General features: G+C 50.1%; 1 protein-coding gene across 4 annotated transcripts in view; it reads right to left on the reverse strand.

Annotated features, from left to right (window-relative positions):
- The window catches only part of PPP6R2 (protein phosphatase 6 regulatory subunit 2), a 62415-nt gene that overhangs the window by 20227 nt on the left and 22214 nt on the right, over positions 1-19974 (reverse strand). For all 4 annotated transcript variants that reach the window (XM_033116950.1, XM_033116947.1, XM_033116948.1 and 1 more), the window contains 2 exons: positions 11417-11659; positions 6539-6725 (listed from right to left, as the gene is read on the reverse strand). In XM_033116950.1, coding sequence (XP_032972841.1) covers positions 6539-6725; positions 11417-11643 — 414 coding nt within the window. In that variant the 5' untranslated portion in view covers positions 11644-11659. The remainder of the gene's footprint in view (positions 1-6538; positions 6726-11416; positions 11660-19974) is intronic.

Raw genomic sequence — 19974 nt, forward strand, 5'->3', positions numbered from 1 at the left:
AAAAGAAAAGCAGCAGCAGTGATGTGTGGCTAGCTGGCGACCAAAGTCAACAAAATGTGGACAGCCTAAGTATGAAGCCACTGTGGGGGTGTGGGGGGCACAGCACACAGCACCGATTAGCGGGTGCCCAGCAGGGAGCTGTAGGCGGGTGTGGAAGTGAAGGTGAGGGCGCCTGGGCGGAGGTGAGGGCGCCTGGGAGGAGACCTCCTTGGCTACGTGTCTGCACGTTCAGCTCAGGTTTGCCAGAGATGAAGTGCCAGCATTCCAGGCCACTGTGCTGAGATGGACCCAGGGTTCGACCGGGAAACTTGATCTATGTAGCCAATACAAGCCTAATCAAAATTCACCAGGGCTTTTTGGGGGATGGGCAGTGGAGAAGGTGGAAACAAACTCATCCTAAAATAATGCAAAAGGCAAAAAAGAGTAAAAACAATCTTGGAGAAAAACAAAGTGAGAGGATCAACTCTGCGCTATCAAGGCTACAGTAATTAAGATAGCGCAATTACAAAGAGAACAGGATGAAGTGCAGAACAGACACATACAAGTGTCACTTGGTTTGTGACAAGGGGGCATTGTAAAGCAACTGAGAAAGAATGACCTTATCAATAAATGGTGCTGGGTCAACTGGATATGCATGTTTTTAAAAATTATTTTAACTTTATACCACTTACAAGAATTAATTCCAGGTGGATTGTGGATAGAAATATAAAAGGTAAAACAATATAGCTTCTACAAGATAATATAGAAGAATGTTTTCATGACTATGAAGCAGGCAAAGGTTTCTTAACAGAACAAAGAAAACACCAACTGCAAATAAAAAGTTATGAACTGGACTACATGAGGATCAGAGTCTTGCTCATTGCAGAGTAAGGAAAAGTAAAACAGGGAAGCCAGAGTGGGAAAAAAATCAACAAAGCATTTGTGTCCACGAAATATGGAAAATTCCTACAAATTCCAAAAGAAGAGACAGCCTAGTAGAAAATGGGCAAGAAACTGCACAAAAGAAAATACCCAGCATTCACCCTTTTCAGTTACCAGGGAGGTGCAAATCAAAAGCACGATGCTCTACTGTATCACATAGCCCCCCGCCCCAGTGGCTCACAGAAAGGCTGATGGTATCACTGGTGAGTGCGGGAGGGGCAGCAGGAGCTGGCTCTGCTGGGGGGTGGGGACAGCGGCTGCAAACTGGCTCAGCCACTTTCATATCCACTCAAGCTGACCCCACACGTCTCAGTTATGAACGTATTATGTAACACCACAGCAACCACTAAAAACCCATTCTAACAAACACTACAGGTCAATCAAACTGAAAAACTTTAAACTGTCAAGTAACCCACGGGAGGAAGGGGAAAAAAGAAAAAAACCGAGAAATGAAACAGTGGGAACCCAAACAGAAAACTACAAGTAAAATGGCAGTCATAAGCCCTAACATCTCCATAATGATATAAAATTAAAAGGCCCAAATATGCCAATTAAAGACAGGCCAAAAAAGTAGGAAAAAACCATGTGACCAAACTATATGTTTTCTGCAAGAAATTCACTTCAACAATCCACACAGAAAAACTGTATCCAAATGTTCACAGCAGCTTCATTTGTTAATAGTCAAAAAAAGCATAAACAACTAAAATGTCCTTCAATGGGTAAGTGGCTAACCAAACTGTGGTCCATCCAGACTATGCAATACTATACAGTATTAAAAAGGAAGCGTAATTATACCTCTGAAAAGAGCCCTTATCTTATAGTCTTATAGATATACATACTGAAATAGTTACATATAAAATGATAAGATATCTGGGATTTGATTTGAAATAATCTGGATGGGGGATGGAAATAAGCGATGTAGAAGAAATACGATTGCTCATGAACAGACAATTGTTAAGCTGTGTGACAGCGGCATAGGAGTTCATAAACTACATTCTCTAACTTATAAATGCTTGAAATCATCTATAATGAGGAGGTAAGAATACGCCGTAAGTCCTCTCTGTGGAAACATGGGAGGAACACGCACTGTAGCAGTGATATTAGGATTTGGTAGAAATATATATTTGACCCCCTTCCCATTTCTGGCTCACAAGTCCTAAAAACCTTGGAATTTCCTAAGTGTTGATTGGTTAAGTCTTTTGTTATGTAATGAGGCGACTTTTGGACCCCACCCAAGAGTGGGGGCTGGTTGCCTGCTGGAGCCAACCTTGTGGTTGGAGGTCTGAAACTTTCAGTCCCACCCCCGATTTCCAGGGAGGGGACAGGGTCTGAGGTTGACTCAGTCGCCAATGGCCAATGACTTAGTCAACCACTACTACACATGAAGCCGCCACGGAAACCCAAAAAGACATGGCAGCCCTCACTCAGAGAGCTTCCATGTGCAGCTGTGAGGGAGCCCAAGTTCCATGAGACAGAGAGAGCGCCTTCGGTCAGGACCTGCACTATGGATCTCTGCATTCAGCTCCTGATTCGTAACCTTTGTAATCAATCGGTAATCTAGTGAGTTAATGGGTTTTCCTGAGTTCTGTGAGATGTTCTAGCAAATTAACCAAACCCAAAGAGGGGGTTGTGAGGACCTCTGATTTGGAGCCAGTTGGTGAGAAGTACAGGTGACAGCTGGGCTTGGGACTGGCCTCTGAAGTGGAGGGTGGTCTCGTAGGACTGAGCCTTTCACCTGTGGAATCTGATTCTATCTCCAGGTAGACAGTGTCAGAATTGAGCTGAAAACTCAGACACCCTGCTGGCGTCCGAGAATTGTTTGCAGGGAACCCCTCCACACACACATTGGAATGGGGTATAGCAGCCACTTTTAGCAGCACTATGAGAGCACACTGTGAAAACAAGCCAACTCCTGGGTTACGGGTACAAATGCTGGTGCAGCAAACACGGATGCTGTTTACTGGAAAGAACATGGCAGTTCTATAGAAAAAAACGTATGAGATCTACTTCTAAGTGAAAAAAGCACTTCGCCATATTCAGGGTATAATGTCATTATGCGAAAATAAAAGTGCAGCTGACTCTTAAGCCACATGGGTTTGAACTGCGCGGGTCCACTTAAACGTGGGTATCTTTCAATAAATACATTGGAGATATTTTTGGAGATTTGTGACAATTTAAAAAACTCACAGAAGAACGGCATTGCCTAAAAATGCCCAAAAAAATTAAGAAAAAGGTATGTCACGAATGCATAAAATATATGTAGACACTAGGCTATTTTGTCATTTATTACAATAAAATACTCGTATACACAAATATATTATAGAAAGTTAAAATTTATCAAAACTTACACAAACAAGACCACACATAGGGCCATTCACAATAGAGAGAAATGCAAATAAACATAAAGGTGCAGTATTCAATCATAACATATAAAGTTAACTGTAGTGCATACTACAGTAAAGATCGACCGTAGTGCACGTTGTTATGGTAATGACCGACTGTACTACATACTACGGTAATGACCGCTGGCCGCACATACTATGATAATGACTGACTATGGTACCTACTACAGTAATGACCAACTGTAATACACCCTACGGCAATAATCGACGGCTGTACATACTGCGGTAATGACTGGCTGTAGCACATATTGTACAACTGTAATAATTTGGTAGCACCTCCTGTTGCTACTGCCACATGCTCAAGTGTTTCCAGGACCCGTTTACAAGGCCATGTGATGCTAAACATCCACGTGACTTTGTCTCTCCAGTAAATTGCGTGTCACAGTGAAAAGCAATCTCTCACGGTTCTCATGTATCTTTCATCGTGTTTACTGCAATATCGTAAACCTTGAATAACACCAAGGGACCCAAAGGAAGTGCCACTGGTGATGCTGGAAGTGCTCCCAAGAAAAGTCATGGCATTGGATGAAAAAGCTGAAGTGCTTGACACGTACTGTAGACTGAAGTCTGCAGTGAGGGTTGCCTGCCATTTCAAGATGAATGAATCCAACGTAAGGATTATTGTAAAAAAAAAGAAAAGGAAATCCGTGAAGCCATCACTGCGGCTACACCAGCAAGCTCAGAAACCTTGCACTTCTTGCGAAATACCTTTATCTCATGTTGCAAATGCAGCTTTTATGTGGGTGCAGGATTATGATAAGGCAGGCACACCTACAGATGAATATGATTCGCGAAAAAGCAAAGTCATCATGTGACAAAGGAAAGGGGAAGGGGAAGGATCTAAAGCTGGAGAATCTAATACCAGCAAAGGATGGTTTGATAATTTTAGAAAGAGATTTGGCTTAGAAAATGTCAAGATAACAGGAGAAGCAGCTTCTGCCAACGAAGAGGCGGCAGACGAGTTCCCAGACTCATTAAGAAAATCGACGAGGAAAAAGTATTTGCCTGAACAGCTTTTTAATGCACATGAAAGTGCCCTATTCTGGAAAAATAAGCCACAAAGGACATTCCTTAGTAAGGAAGAGAAGTGAGCACAGGATTTAAGGCAGCAAGGGCTGGGCTAACTCCACGGTTTTGTGCCAACGCAGTCGGGTTAATGATCAGCCCTCATCTGTAAGCTGCTCCCCTGGAGCCTTGAAGGGAAAGGATACCCAGCTGCCAGCCGTGGTTGTACAAGGAAGGCCTGGACAACGAGAACACTTTTCCTGGATTGGTTCCGTCAATGCTTTGTCCCTGAGGTCAGGAAGTACCTGGCCAGCAAGGGACTGCTTTTAAGTCCTCTTGATGCTGGACAGGGCCCCTGGTCGCCCAGAACCCCATGACTTCAACACAAAGGCACTGAAGCGACCTCCTTGCCCCAAACACAACATCTCTAATTCAGCCTCTAGCTCAGGGGGTCATAGGACGTTAGGGTTTATCACACACGGTCTCTATGGAAAGGACTGTCAACACCAGGGAAGAGAACCCCACAGAGAGAACATCATGGAAGTCTGGAAGGATTACACCACCGAAGGTGCATTGTTGTTACAGAAAAAGCCGTGAAAGCCATGAAGCCCAGAATAATATTAATTCCTGCTGGAGAAAACCGAGTCCAGATGCTGCATGACCTCACAGGATTCACGACAGAGCCCATCGAGGAAATCACGGGAGAGACTGTAGATGTGGCAAAAAGGTGGGGGGGTTCCAAGATATGGATCTTGGAGAAATTCAAGAGCTAACAGCCACCACACCAGAGGAATTAACAGAAGACAACTTGGTGGCGACAAGCTTCTGAACCAGGGCTAGGCGACGAGAAGACGACGGAGAAACAGCAGTGCCAGAGAACAACTGACATTAGACAGTCGGCAGGAGGGAGCCGATTACTCAGGACTGCCTCTGACTTCCTTTACAACACGGGCACTGAAATTACAGCAAACGGTGGAAGGAGTGGGACCACACAGAAACATTTTTAGAGAAATGAAAAAGCAGAACGTAGTCCAGAAAGTCACACCAAAGGTGCCTGCCTCTGTGTACCCTCAGCCCACCCTCACCCCACTCCCGCTCAGCATGAGGGTGAGGACCTTCTGCGACCAGTTTCCACTTAGCGAGCAGTCAGTGCCCTCGGGACACTCAGGAAACACACTCTCCACTCTCCCGCTGTGTGGTGAGCGCCTTTGTGGGTGAAAATCTGGAGCTGGACGTGTCATCACCACTGTGGCCTGAGTATCCATCACGCAGCCCATGAGCGGCCAGCCTGCCCTTACCAGGAGTAAACCGAGTGACACAGAGCATGAAATTAACGACCTGTTAGTTCTTTACTGTTTCTGACTTTGTTTTCAAATCATTACAGTGCCGGGCAGCATGCCTCGCTCCTGTAAATAATGGACCTGCGTATCAGGCTGGCACAAGCTTCTCAGAGCTGCAGAGACACATGTGACATATTGGTTTCCTCCCTGACTGCACATCTGATATTAAATAGGTATGGCTAATATTTCGGGGTATGACGATGCAACCTGCTCAGCAACGTCCTGTCCCTTCCTGGAGTATAGTTACTCTGAGACGAAAGGAAGTCCTTATACTTTAGAGGTACAGACTGAAGTACTGACAGAAGGAATGCTGTGGCCTCTGGGATCTGTTCAGAATCCCCTGGGGTGGAGGAGAGGGGACAGAGGTGGGAGGAGGCTGGCGGGACCGACTGCTGGAGCCCCGCCCGCTCCGTGTCCACAGAGCACCAGGCAGAGCGTGAGGTAGGCTCAGGTGCATACTCCAGCAAGACCACGTTCCAGCAGGTGGAACACAGACACTCACGTGGCTTCTGACAGAAGCCCACTCCTGCAAATTTCATTTCTTTTGAAACAGAACGTGCCCCTGATACATGGTCACCCGCCACCTCCACAGATGGAGCAACAGGCCTTAGAAGGTGGGCATCCTATAATCCTGCCATGACTCAGGCATGTCCCTGGACCTCATGCCTGTGACTGGTGGGTGACAGGACGAGCTGGCCTAGTTCCCGGGGTGATCCAGAGCCGGCCAGCAGACAACCCTCTCTCGGAGCCAGCTCGCACTCCAGCAGCCCACCTGTGAGGAACAGCCAGGAACGCTGCTCCCCACCGCCCGCCGACGTGGTCGCACCAGACATGCCGGCCATCCCCAACCACAGGCTGCGGCAGTTTTACCTGCTCAGTCTTCCTGGCAATGAGGTTGCCAATGGTCTTGCTGAAGAAACTGGCGAGCAGAGGATTGAGGGGCGGCTCACGGTCCAAGAAGTCGTAAAGAAGGTTCAGCAAAGTCTCGTCCCCTCCCAGTCTGTCGTTGACCTGTGGCACGTCACACGTCAGCAGCTCACAGGCCGTGTTTGGGTACCTGCAAGGGTACAACGCAAGCAACTGGAGGTGCAATCAGACTTCTCCGACCCTCTCAGGAAGCAGGTCCATGGCTAAGAAAAACCATGCCAGACCTTGCAACAGAATGAAAAGGGCCTTTGCCTGGCCCCTCACACCTGTGCCCTCCCGGCTCCCCGACCTCTCGCCTCCTGCACCGTCATGGCATGCCCGGCTTGTCCTCTCCCCTCCACGCCCTTTCTGTCCCTTCATACCAACGAGCACAGAGCCAGCTTGTTCCTAGACTGAAGAAATGCTGCACCAGCAGCTTACCGTGCAGTGCGTGCCAGTTATGGGGTGTGCAGGCAAATTATAAAGCAGCACCCATGCATGTAAAGGACATACATTACTCATCTGATACAAATGACCGGCTACAGAAGACTCCTCGTCCCATGACATCACCGTGCCCCCGGCTTCCCCCTGACAAACATGGGCTCACTGCCGTCGCCCTGCGACAGGCACGCCTCCCCAGCAACCTGCCGCATCCAGGACAGAGCCTGCGACCACAGTGCCAGTGACAATGCCTAGTCCACATCTGGGTGCATGTCTGGGACGCAAGTGAGGGTGCCAGGCCCAGAGGAGGAGGAACCCGATGGGAGCACCCTGTGGGGCTGACTGGAGCACACCTGGCACCACAGGGGACAAGCTGTGCAGCCTCAGGCACATGACGTAACTTCTCTGTGTCTGGGCTTCCTCAGCTGACTGTGGAGGTGTGAGCGCCCACCCTCCTCACAAGGCCATGACAGCAGAGCAGCGCCCGGCACACAGGAAGCCTGGGTCAAGGTGAGCCTCTGTGCCCCTCCTGCTCCTGGTAGCCACCACCACAGGACCCAGCATGGGCCTAACCTAGGTGGTCACTGTGGATTGGCGCAAGGGGCCTGGTTGATGGGATGTGGAAGGGAGGACACGGGGTCTCAGTCTGGCTATGGAGTGGCGTCCTCATCAGACCACAGAAGAGGGCGCCTTGTAGAGCTTAGGAGACAGCACTGCATGCAGGCGGGGCCCGAAAGACTGGCTGGTCACAAGGAGGCCCAGCCGCAGGCAGTGCTACAAGCACCTTCGGCCACGAAAGGGGCCCTGACACGGGCGTGGCCAGTCCCGGGAGGGGTGGCTAGTGCCCACATCGGGGCCTGTTACAAGGGTCTGACGAGATGGCTCAGCACCGTGGACATGTGCTGTGATAACCAGCACGACGGACATTGTACGGCCGCCAGGAGCGGGCCAGAAGGGGCCTGCCCGGAGTGCAGGCCAGGGCCAAGCCCCGCAGTGCGTCGCGCAGGCAGAGAGATGCCCAGTGGACTGCAAACAAGAGGATTCACACTGAGCAGCAGGAGAGAATCAAGCCCCAGAGAAGCACGGACTGCCCCCTCCAGGAAGCCTTCCAGAGCCAGCGGCACAGCCCCGCGTGCGCACGCACCAGGCGAGCGAGCTCCGAGGCCCTGCAGCTGTGAGGTTCTGTCTAGGCGGAGGGGTGTGCTTTCATCAGGATGTTACACGATTCTTAAAAAAGGGGACTATGTTAGTAGATTATAAAGTTTATACAAGGAATAGGAATTCCAGTGAAACATGCAAATTAAACATATGGGTTTGTCACCAATCCCTCTCAAACCTACTCAAATAATGTGAAAAACAGAAAATGAGAGAAGTGGAAATGACGCTGGGCGAGACCTGGAAGATGGAAAGTGGTGGCGTGGTGAGGACAGCCTGGCGCCCAGGGAAGTCTGAGCTTCAGCCAGTCACCGGGGGGCGCCAACTAGAACATGAGGCCTGGCCGGCAGGCAGGTGCAGGGACTGGCGACCTGGACACTTTTGAGGGCAGTGACACTCGCAGAGCCTCCCTACATCCCTCGCACAACAGGAGGAGATTTACTCTCTGGAAAAACTGAACCAGAGCAGCTTCCGACTCAGGGATGTCAGGCACAGCTGAGGGATTAGGGGGACAGTGCCCAGAAATAGGGGTCCTGGTAAAAACAACACTGGGGTGCCCCCGCCCCTTCGCCTGACTCAGGGTACTGACAGGTCAACGTCCCACAGGTAGGACCTGGAAGGATTCTTCTCTGGAGAAACTGCTGGGACAGAGAGAAGAATCAACTAGCTGGCATCTAACCAAGCGGTCGGCACCCATCGCCCACAGTGAAGCGGGCTGAGCAAGCCCCACTCAGACCCCGGACTCTGCACAGGGTTTAGTGCCTCTCCCTTGAAAGCAACACAAGTGCTGATGAAACAAACAGCCAGAAAACGAGGCACGCAGGACCGAGAGAGCAGAGAGCAGACGGGAACTCTGAAAGTACACGTACACTACAACAGGGCGTCCACGGACAAGAATGCCAATATTTAAAATGTGAGAATAAGACCTCTCAGGAGTTACAAATATGACGGTAGGAGTATTTAAAATCAACAAAAGGACAGGAAGAGAAAATGTGAAGCAACCTCTCAGATGCAGAACAAAGAGGCCAGGACAAGGTATTAAGAAGAAAAACAAGAAGAAAGAACTAATTCGGGCCGTCTAACCCCAAAAAGCAATCCCAGAAAGAGAACAGAGGGAACACTGGAGGGGAGAAAAGTACCACAGAAACAACAGAAGTTTCTCGGTGCTGAAGGCCGGGGGGCCCCCAGGCACAGGTGTGAGCCCCGCCCCGCGCTCGCCTCCGCACGCTCACCTGAACTGTCACAGGGGAGCATACTTGCTCACGTCCGTGTCCTCCCTGGAGCTCACAGCTTGCTCCTCGTTTTTGTTTGCTTCCTTTTGTATTTCTGGCTCACTAACGTCTCCCAACTCTGACTATGAAACTCTCCTGATTATGGATGCCGCTCTGGAATTCCCCTGGCTGACCCGGGAATAACTGCACATCACTGGGTTAGAAAAGGACCTAAATGCCCCCATGGAAGAAAGAAAACAGTCCCCACACAAAGGCCCAAGAGGCTTGTACATCAGACTGCTCAACAGCAAGGCGGGAATGAGGAGACAATTCAAGTCTTCACGATTACCAAAGAATTCCAGTCACAGCCTGGAATCCTCAAGCTGCGGGAGCAGGCAGGGCCCGAGCACGAGAGGAGAACACACTCCAACAGCCCTGATCCCCAGTCACCCCCGCGGGCTCCTGCTCAGAAGCTGCGAGGGAAGAGGTTCCCCACGGGCAAGCGGCCAGGCAGAGAACAACGAAGTCCTGGACCCGGGAGGCGGTGCTAGACGGAGTGTCAGGAGCCAGGACAGAGGCCGAGGGGTGTGCGGGCGACAACAGCCTGTCTTCCTCTGTCCCTGCCGTGCTGCCTCCAGGGGCCACCTGGGCAACTGCGCTCAGTCCTCCTCCTTTCTGCTCTGGCCCGCAGACAGCAAGGCCTGCTTTGCTAGGTGTGGGGTGGGGACTCCCGGGGCCCCGACCCAGCACCCCTTCCCACTGGCTGAGCAGTTCTGGCTGAGACTCCTGCTGGGAGCTACAAGGACACCCTCCCACACCACTTCAGGGCAACAAAAGTGCTATCGTGGGGTCCCGCTGCTGGCTCTTTTCTCATTGTTTCTCAAGTGGTCCAGAATTTGGCAGGCAAACTAGGCAGGAACCTCAAGAAAAAGGCCAGCAGCGAGCGTCCTCATGGTTCTCGGGCTGCACTGGTGACTGGCCCCTCGGCCCACAGCTGTCCAGCAGCCTTGGTGCCTGGAGCAGCCCCTGGCTTTGAGCAGAACAGCGGCTGCTGCCGGACCTCGACCCACCCGGGGCAGCTTCCCTCCAGTGGCCTGGCTGGGGAAGAGTTCCCAGGGGTCAGTCAGCCTACAGGCGTGAGGGCTGCGCAACACAGTGACACTGCCCAGCCAGGTCGTCGCAGGAGGTGCGGCTTGTCTGTAAAAGTATCTGTGCTCCAGCAAGACTGGGGGCCATTAAATGTGAACTTGAGATCATTTTCATGTGTAATGAAAGAGTATCCTTCGGATTTTTTTTCAACCATTTAAAAACACACACCTGTTCTTAGCTTGCAGGCCACACCGAAACAGGATTTGGCCTGCGGGCCATAGTGTGCCGACGAGTTGCCACCACACCTGCCGGGCTCCCTGAGGCTGCCTGTCTGTCCTGACGGCTGCTCGGCCCCGGAGGGCACCCTCAGAGCCGGAGGCTGGGTCTGCTCAGTCTCTACCTACCGCCACCCAGGGTCCCCTGCTCGTTCCCACTGCTCTGTCCTCACCCCAAACCCTTGCCACACCACCCCTCCCTTCCTTTCTGTCAGCTCCTAACATCCTGGCCAGCTGCTGAATGGGACATTTTAGGAAAACCTTTGAGAACGGTCACGAATGCTGTGACTCCCCAGAGAGAAGCACTTCCTGCCTCTCAGGCGGGGCCACCTCCTGCTGCTGGTGCAGCAGGCCAGTCAGGTCAGTCAGGCCCCACCGGCAGTTTGGTACTGGGACCTGTCCTTGGCTTTCAGCACATTTTCACTCAAAAGACTCCACACACAGCATAACTTCCAATAACTCAGAACGAAAAGTACACACACGAGAGCTTCCAAAGGTGTAAACATCACGAAAACCAAGCCCGTAGGCTGGCCTCCTCACTTCTCAGGAGGCGACTGCCTAAGGCCGGCTTCTCCGTCAGAAAGCCCTAGTCTGGCCGTCCGCCAACACTGCCCGCTGCCTCCCTGCAGCACCGCCCATTGCTGGGCCCTGGTCACGGCCTCAGTACATACTTGAAGCGGACCTTCTCTTCCATGTCCAGGGGCGGGTCCTGTGTGATGAGGCTCACCAGCTCCTCCATACACTGCTGCCTGCACAGGAAGTCCAGCAACTTCCGGTTCTGAGCCTTGCACTCCTGCAAGATGTCATCTTCGTCCATTAACTCACGCAGGGTCACGTCCTCCTTATCCAGCAGCTTGTCGACATGGGATGTGGTGTTCAAGTCAAACTTCCAGAACATGGTGACGGCCACAGAACTGCAAGAAAGACAAGAGGGTCACTTCTCCCCACCAGTGCGTACCCGCCCTCGGCAACTACACCCAACTCCAAGAAGTGCCTCCTGGATGTGGGCCTGGGCTACAGAGGGCACTCCTCCCAACCAACAGGGAAGCCCCCCGCCCCAACGCAGCTCAGGACCCTGCTGTCTTCTCTGGGCTCCCCTCGGGCTGACCCGCCTTTCTTACTTGCCCTTCCCACCCCGACACTCGACCTGCCCCTGGTGCTCACACACTCCTTGGCTCCCTTAGAAGACGTGTCTCCATCCCATGTGTCAGACCAGGGCGCCCCTCCACACCCACTAGGATGGGTACAAAAAGACTAACAACAGCAAGTGTTGGCGAGGATGTGGGGCCGCTGGAAATCTCTTGCATGGCTGGCGGGAATGCAAAATGGTGCAGCTGCTTTGAAAGAGTCTGGCAATTCCTCAAATGATTTTTTTCATTTACCATGTGACCCAGCAATTCCACTCCTAGGCACAGACCCCAGAGACAGCAAAAGGCCTGCCCACACAGAAACTCGTACACTAATGTTCACTGCAGCGTTATTCATCAAAGCCAAAAACTAGAAACAACCCAGGTGTCTGTCAAGGGATGAACGGATTAAAAACCATGGTCTGTCCTTACAATGGGCTGTTTACTGCTCATAATATGAAGGAATGAAGTGCTGGTGGGTCTGACGGCTGGATGGACCCGGAAAACATGACATCCAAGTGAGAAAAGTCATTCACAAAGATGGCAGGTACGCGGTGCCATCTCCATGATCCATGAATCGTCTGGAGCAGGCAAATCTAGGGACAGAACACATCAGTGGCTGCCCAGAACAGGGGAATGGGAGGCCGGGGGGTGGGGACTAACTGATAAGAATGCGGGGTTCCTTAGGGGGAGATGAAAATGTTCTAAAATTGACTCTGGTGGTGCTCGCATGACTCTGTGAACACACTAACATCCACCAAACTGTACACTTTCAATGGTGGACTTTATGGTGTGTGAATTGTACCTCAAAGTTGTTAAAAGAAATCTTATGTGTCTGAAACTAAATAACAACCCTAAAAAAACCCTTAAGTTAAAAAAGTGATTAAAAAATATTTACAATTGAATAATGAAAATACTGTATGTCAAAAATGGTGAGACACAGCTATGTGCAGTACTTCAGAAAATAATGCATAGTTTTAAATACATTTACCAGGGAATCAGAATGGTTAAAACTAAACAAACTAAGCAATTAACTTAAGAAGGTAGAAAAGATCATTGAAACAGAGTAAAAGGAACAGAAAGGGTAAACGTAATAACCTGAATCAGTGGAGTTGGAACGTGCCAACGTGAGGTTAACTAAACTGAAACCGAGGCTTCTTTGAGGCAACTGAAGCACGTGTTCTCCCGTCACACCTGTAGGGCTGGCCAGACCCTCCGGAGTGTCTACACACAGGTGCAGGAGGCACCTCACGCTCCCGACAGGAGACCGTGTGGCATCACACTGAGTCCGTGCAGGACAGTGCGGTGGCCACCTCGTGTATCTGAGCGCTCCCGTCACAGGACGCTGCCCACGCTGCCAGCGTGGGGAAAACCCAAGCACTTCGTGGAGGGCAGCTCAGGAGTCTGGACAGACTTCCAGCAAAGTAATGAACTGGACAGGGATTTGAGTCAGCCTGGGCAGAAGAATAGAGAGACGTCTGGGGTACTTCCGAGTGGTCCGAGTGGGAGAGGATGGGCCATGACTGGATGGTGTTTGGGCTGAGGGAGGGGCACGGGTGACTCACTGTTCTGTTCTCTCTACTGTTAGGCATGTGTGAATTGATCCAAATAGTTAAAAATACAAGAAAATTTAAAAAGTCAAAACACACAATAGCCCCAGCCTAGGACAGTGCTGAGGTGAACATTCAAATTGGGCCTTTTGGCTCCTCGTTGCTAAAGAGCATGCTGGACGCCCACTGACCGCACCCCAGCCAAGCAGGCCCTGCAGCCAGGAAATGCTGCCGGAGGCCTGGCCTTCTCCGTCCTTCCTGGGCCCTGGAGCGTGCTCGTTTGTTTCCTTTCCTCGAGAATCCATCCCTTCCCTATGGACAGCCATTGCTGTTTCGTGTGAGTCCTGCCGTGCGTCCGTGTTCCTGTACACGCATGCTGTTCTTTGTTGTATGTGTATTTTAAATGAAATAGATGGATGTGTCCTGGACCTGATTCCTCCTCTTACCCTTTGTTCACTCAGCCCCACCCTGTTAGGGTTCTCCCTCCACGTCGCTGTGTGTCCATCCAGTTTGCTGCCTCTAACTGTATGGCAGCCCCCACCGTTTGCTTCCTGCACGATCCTCCTGTGTCTTTGGGATGTCTAGGGAGGTGTGGGGGGGGGGCAGGCCAGTGGATGACACCCTTGATTTCACTCGGTGAGGCCTGGGTCCACGGGCCACAGGCTCCTCCACAGCAGGAAGAGGTCACATGTTCTATGCACTCCATCACACACCTAAACACAGAATAAGTCTTGTACAACAAATAGAACCAAAATTAAACCCAAATACTAAGCACCATATTACTTGCTTACTCGTAGCTTCTGTGATTTAAAACAAGACACTAACTTAACATCTACTTATTTGCCGCTAAATGATGGAACAGAAAGTTCAGTAAGGATATCCACCCTGCAAAAGACAGTGAGACAGTCAAGGGCTTCTGAGAACCCATCCCATCTACAGACTCCAGCAGACCAACTCATCTGCTCACGGAATCAAGTGCGGGGGACTGTCCCTGAAAGCCGGCCAGCCCACTAGCTCCACAACATTGGGAACTGGCAAGCCATTCATTTTTTTTCTTTTAATTTAGAAAACTAACAGAGGGTTGCCCACTTTTTAACTTTACAAAGCAAGGAGGAGGGAGGGAGGGAAAGAGAAAGGAAAAATGGAAACACAAAGGAGAAAAAGAAAAGAAAGGCAAGGATAAACTATCCTCTAAAATTACCTTAATTTCAGAAAACAATGACTCTTTAAATATCAAAAAAAGGAAAGCCATTATCTCAGGATTGAGAGTAATGACTCACTTTGAAAAAATATAGTTTTAAGAAAAACTCACTTCATTACACTTACTTTGTTCCTCTCACCTGTATTACAGACCAGCAGTTGAGAACGTCTATGTACATTACCACTGACACTTGACGTGAAATTAGGTTACTCTTAAAACCATTAATTTAGGCCATCTGCCTCACTAGATCCTATCAATACACTCTGCTCTGCCACTAAATAAAAAATGTCTGTATAACAACATTTCCGTGTTTCCATCAGCTACCTATGAATTTTAAGAAACACTTAAAAATGACCACATAGTGGCATTCTTTAAAAAGTTCCGTCACAATGGCACTGGTTTAGCTGTAGCTAATTTCACTGGCAAAGGGACTGGTATAAACTGGTTCTAGAGCTTTATTCAGCTAACACTGCAGACTTTTTTTTTTATTTTTATAAATTTTATTGGGGAATGGTGTGTTTCTCCAGGGCTCCAAGCCGTTGTCCTTCAGTCTAGTTGTGGAGGGCACAGCTCAGCTCCAAGTCCAGTCGCTGTTTTCAATCTTTAGTTGCAGGTGGTGCAGCCCATTCCCATGAGGGAACTGAACCGGCAATCTTGTTGTTCAGAGCTCACGCTCTAACCCACTGAGCCATCTGGCTGCCCCTGCAGACTTCGTTTCCAAACTTCCTTGTGTCCCAGGAAGGTCATGCTGCCCCCACACGGAGCCAGCATCATCCTGGCTGGCCTCGCCCACACAGAAGGCTCGTGTCCTGCTCCCCTTCGTGACACAAAGACACCCTTACAGCAAATCACTGCTCGGCCAGCCCTGCTGACTGGAGGCGTCACACCCGGGTTCCTGCCACACGTGGACAATGCCTCCACCCTCCACCCTCCATAGTCTACCTGGACATCAAGCAAAGTACCACCAACGTCTTCCAGACGTTTATCCAACAGCCAAGGAACTTCAAGTTCTGCTTCTTTCTTTATTTTTCCGGGGACTGTAACCATCAAACAGAAGGTAGATTCCAAAGACAAATGTCGCCCATATGATCAGATACGATGTTACTATACGATCACGCAGTCCAATGAACAGAGCCCTTCACAAAAGGACATTCTGAGGTAGACACCGTTGCTAAGAGAAGTTAGAATCTGAAATGCTCCCTAGTACCAGCCTGGCCACAAGTCAGTTGGGTTGTTTTTTTAAGGTTCCTGATGAAAGTCCTGGCTCTGCTGTGTGACCTGTGGCGGGTCACATGACCTCGCCTGTAAACTGGGAACTGTGAGCATCCCTGTCTTGCAGAGCTGCCATGAGGACGGAGTTACCCCATAAAGAGCCTAAGACAGTGGCTGGCACAGTTCATCCTCAAAGATCTTGACTGTCTTTGGAGAGAAGGAGGCAGAGACAAGGTCACCTTGCTGCCAGAATGGGTTCAGTGGCCGCGTGGCGTGCACTGCTCTCCAGAGCTGACTGGGAGCCTCTCCCACAGCCCCTCCAGTAGCATCATGCCGGGAGCTTAAATCGAACATGACAGAAGTATGTGCACTGTGGAAACTGACAAATGCTACAAACGAGGAGGTTTTCTTACTCTCCCCAAGAGCCAGCGGTCAAACATTTACCAACACACCAACACAACATTTTTTCTATTTGGCCTAGAAAAAATGGCAATGTAAGTCCACAGAGAACAATGAATATTTGTAAAATCAACTGATCAACAAAAGAGACCAGGGCCGGCCCGGTGGCTCAGGCGGTTGGAGCTCTGTGCTCCTAACTCCGAAGGCTGCTGGTTCAATTCCCACATGGGCCAGTGGGCTCTCAACCACAAGGTTGCCGGTTCAACTGCTTGAGCCCTCGAATCCTGCAAGGGATGGTGGGCAGCGCCCCCTGCAACTAGCAACGGCAACTGGACCTGGAGCTGAGCTGCGCCCTCCACAACTAAGACTGAAAGGACAACAACTTGACTTGGAAAAAAGTCCTGCAAGTATACACTGTTCCCCAATAAAGTCCTGTTCCCCTTCCCCAATAAAATCTTTAAAAAAAAAAAAAAAAAAAGAGAGAGACCATGCCTAAACTGCGCACAGTCCACTAGGGGGAACGGCCAGTGGGAAAAAAAGAAGCCTAATTTTAAAAAGGGGTTGGCCATGGTGGGAGGAACAGATGAATAAAAATCCAAAATCAGAAGTGAAAAGAAGAAATAACCACTCATATAGAGGTAAATTAAAATGATTATAAAATAATAACTGACACGAGCCTATGCTCATACACTTGAAGCAGGTGTAAACCGCCCGACAGCTGGAAAGCTCCTGCCCCGCCCTGTGCAGCCGCAGAACAGCCTCTCAGAACAAGGCCAGGTTCCGCCTGCATGACCAGCGTGTGTGTCTGTCCCCAGCACACAGCCCCTCGTACCCCTGGGTCACAGCTCCAGCCTGACATGCAGCTGGCATCCTCTGCGGGTTCAGCAAACCAAACAGCACACAAGTTGACAGTTCTTACAGGCTGACTCTTCACGAGACGGCAGTGGGTGCAGCGGCGGAGAAGCTGGGGGCGGGGGGGCGGCAGGACCTGGGGCCACACGTCCAACCTGGGTGCCTCGATGGCTGTGGGAGACGCTCCAGTGGTCCCCAGTTTTTATGCTCCCCTCCTGAACAGCAAGAATTTCAGATGGGCACTTGGCCACCCTCCTTAAGCCTAACTTTCCTAGCCGCCCCTTGCCGCCAACTAGTCGTGTGACTATGTGCTGGGCCAAAGGATGGGTGTGGAAGTGACACAGGAACAACTAGGCCTCACTAGGTGTGAGCCTGTCTGCCCACTGTGAGACAGCAAGACCAGAGCAGCCCTTCTGAGGGCACAGTGGGCCAGGCCCAACCACTCGGTGGGAGAGAAACGCAGGTCCACCACATGCAACCACTGCTCTTTGGGGCCCTTGTTGCAGCAGTTCAGTCTAGACCTTGAACTTGAGCACGTTTCTTAACCTCCTTGAGCTTTAGCTTTCCTCCTGTAAAATGACCACATTTTCTTCAGAAGGTTCCAGAGGAGTTAAGTAATACACCTGGCACACAGTAGGTACTCAATCAACACTAGAATTTACCGAACGAAACAAGAGCCATGATGTCACTGACATGCATTATAAGCTCAATGAGTGCTCGTTCCCTCCCCTTTTAAAACTAGTGTTAATACCTACCTACCCTCTCACCTGCTGGTGCTGGAAAACAGCCCTCGTGGCTGCTGGGCTTAAGCATGGTGAGGAAGGGGAAGGCTAGGAGCCCACCGGGGCCGGGAGCCCACCGAGAGCAGGCAGCTCGGCCCTTCCCCGGGGAAGTCTGGGCTCCATGCTGCCTGGTGCTCCTCCCTGACCACCATTCACTTACCAAAGAGGAGCAACTTTCTCCGCTGGCATCAGATCCCACTCCTTGGTTAGGAGCTGTGCACTGGGAAAATGCAAGCAACTCAAACGACAACACAACACACAAAAACTAAACAAGAGTGTAGTCGATCCTTTCCAGAAACAGCAGAATGAGGCTTCCAAAGGGACTCATGATGAAAGGGCATGCTATAAATAATGACACCAGGACCACAGGCAAAACCCGGGACTGCCCTGGGCAAACCGGGGCTAATGGGCACCCGACCAAAACCAAGAGCACCAGCCTTCCAGGCTTTCAAAACGATGTCTCAACAAGATTTCACACACAGAATGAATTGGATTCTTCAAAAATGTCTTGCACTGCATGGGCCCTTTCATTTTCATACAGTTTTAAAGTTAGCATGTCAACTCCACACTCCCTGCCCCCACCCCCATACCTCTTGGGTTTTCTGAGATGATGAATTTCTAGACCAGTTTCGGGAGGGCTGGCATACGTACAACATGTAGTTTTCCAATCCAAACGAGAGTATATCTGCCCATTTACTCAAGTCTTCTTTAATTTCTCTCAAAAGTTACAATGCTCTCCATAGAGGTTTTACACAACTGTCATTAGCTTTATTCCTAGGTAATTTTTATTTATAATGCTACTACGTACAAGACTTTTTAACTGCAAAGTGTCTGTTAATGGTACGCAACAATATTTTTTTTAAGTCTTTTTTTTTAAGATTTTATGGGGGAAGGGGAACAGGACTTTATTGGGGCACAGTGTGTACTTCCAGGACTTTTTTTCCAAGTCAAGTTGTTGTCCTTTCGGTCTTAGTTGTGGAGGGCGCAGCTCAGCTCCAGGTCCATTTGCTGTTGCTAGTTGCAGGGGGCGCAGCCCACCATCCCTTGCGGGAGTCGAACCAGCAACCTTGTGGTTGAGAGGGCACGCTCTAGCCAACTGAGCCATCCGGGAGCTCGGCGGCAGCTCAGTTCAAGGTGCTGTGTTCAATCTTAGTTGCAGGGGGCGCAGCCCACCATCCCTTGTGGGAGTCGAGGAATCGAACAGGCAATCTTGTGGTTGAGAGCCCACTGGCCCATGTGGGAATCGAACCGGCAGCCTTCGGAGTCAGGAGCATGGAGCTCTAACTGCCTCAGCTCCAAATGCCTGAGCTACCGGACCAGACCACGTGACAATATTTTTATAAGTTGATTCTGTATCCAGCAACTTGCTAAATGATTATTGATTTGATTAAGTCATCTGTGAATTGTTTTGAGCTTTCTATATATACAATCACATCATCAATGAATAACAACAGCTTTGCCTCTTCCATCCAAACTCTTTTATCTTTTTTCCCCATTTTTCTGATGTACTGGTTAGTCTGGCTAAAACATCCATCACGATCGGCAATAGGAACAGTCAGAGCAAACAGCCCTGCCCCTCCCACTCCTGCAGGGAGAGCTCTCAACAATTCACCAGTTAAGGGTTGTAGAAGTGTCTTCTGTCAAAATAAAGGAAGTCCCTTTATTAGGACCTTCCCCAGTCCTTTGGAAGCCGCCTCCTGTTTCTGCTCTTACTGCGGCTCCTCAGCACGTGGAACTTGTATGCTCATTAAAACCTGCAGGGAGTCCACACCCTCTCCCAAGCCCAGCTGCTCCAAAGACTGTGGAGTGCTTGACTTGCGCTTCCCTCCTTCCGAACTCCATGCTATTGCTATTGTGTTTTACCTGACTCTATCCTTACTGCCATCAGGGTTATAAACAATTAATGTCCGTTTATATTGGCTTCTCATTCTTCAATCCCAACTCTTCCACTTGGAATCACTTTTTTCTGCAGTCTTTAGAAGCACCTTTGGTGAAGGACTGCCAATGAGAAACTCTTCAGTTTTTCTTTTCCTAAAAAGTCTTTGTTTCCTCCTCTTTCTCGAAAGGCATTTTGGCCTGACCTAGAGCTCGAGGTCAGCAATGTTT

The sequence above is a fragment of the Rhinolophus ferrumequinum genome, chromosome 10 (genome assembly GCF_004115265.2).
Source record: "Rhinolophus ferrumequinum isolate MPI-CBG mRhiFer1 chromosome 10, mRhiFer1_v1.p, whole genome shotgun sequence".
Classification (NCBI taxonomy): Eukaryota; Metazoa; Chordata; class Mammalia; order Chiroptera; family Rhinolophidae; genus Rhinolophus; species Rhinolophus ferrumequinum.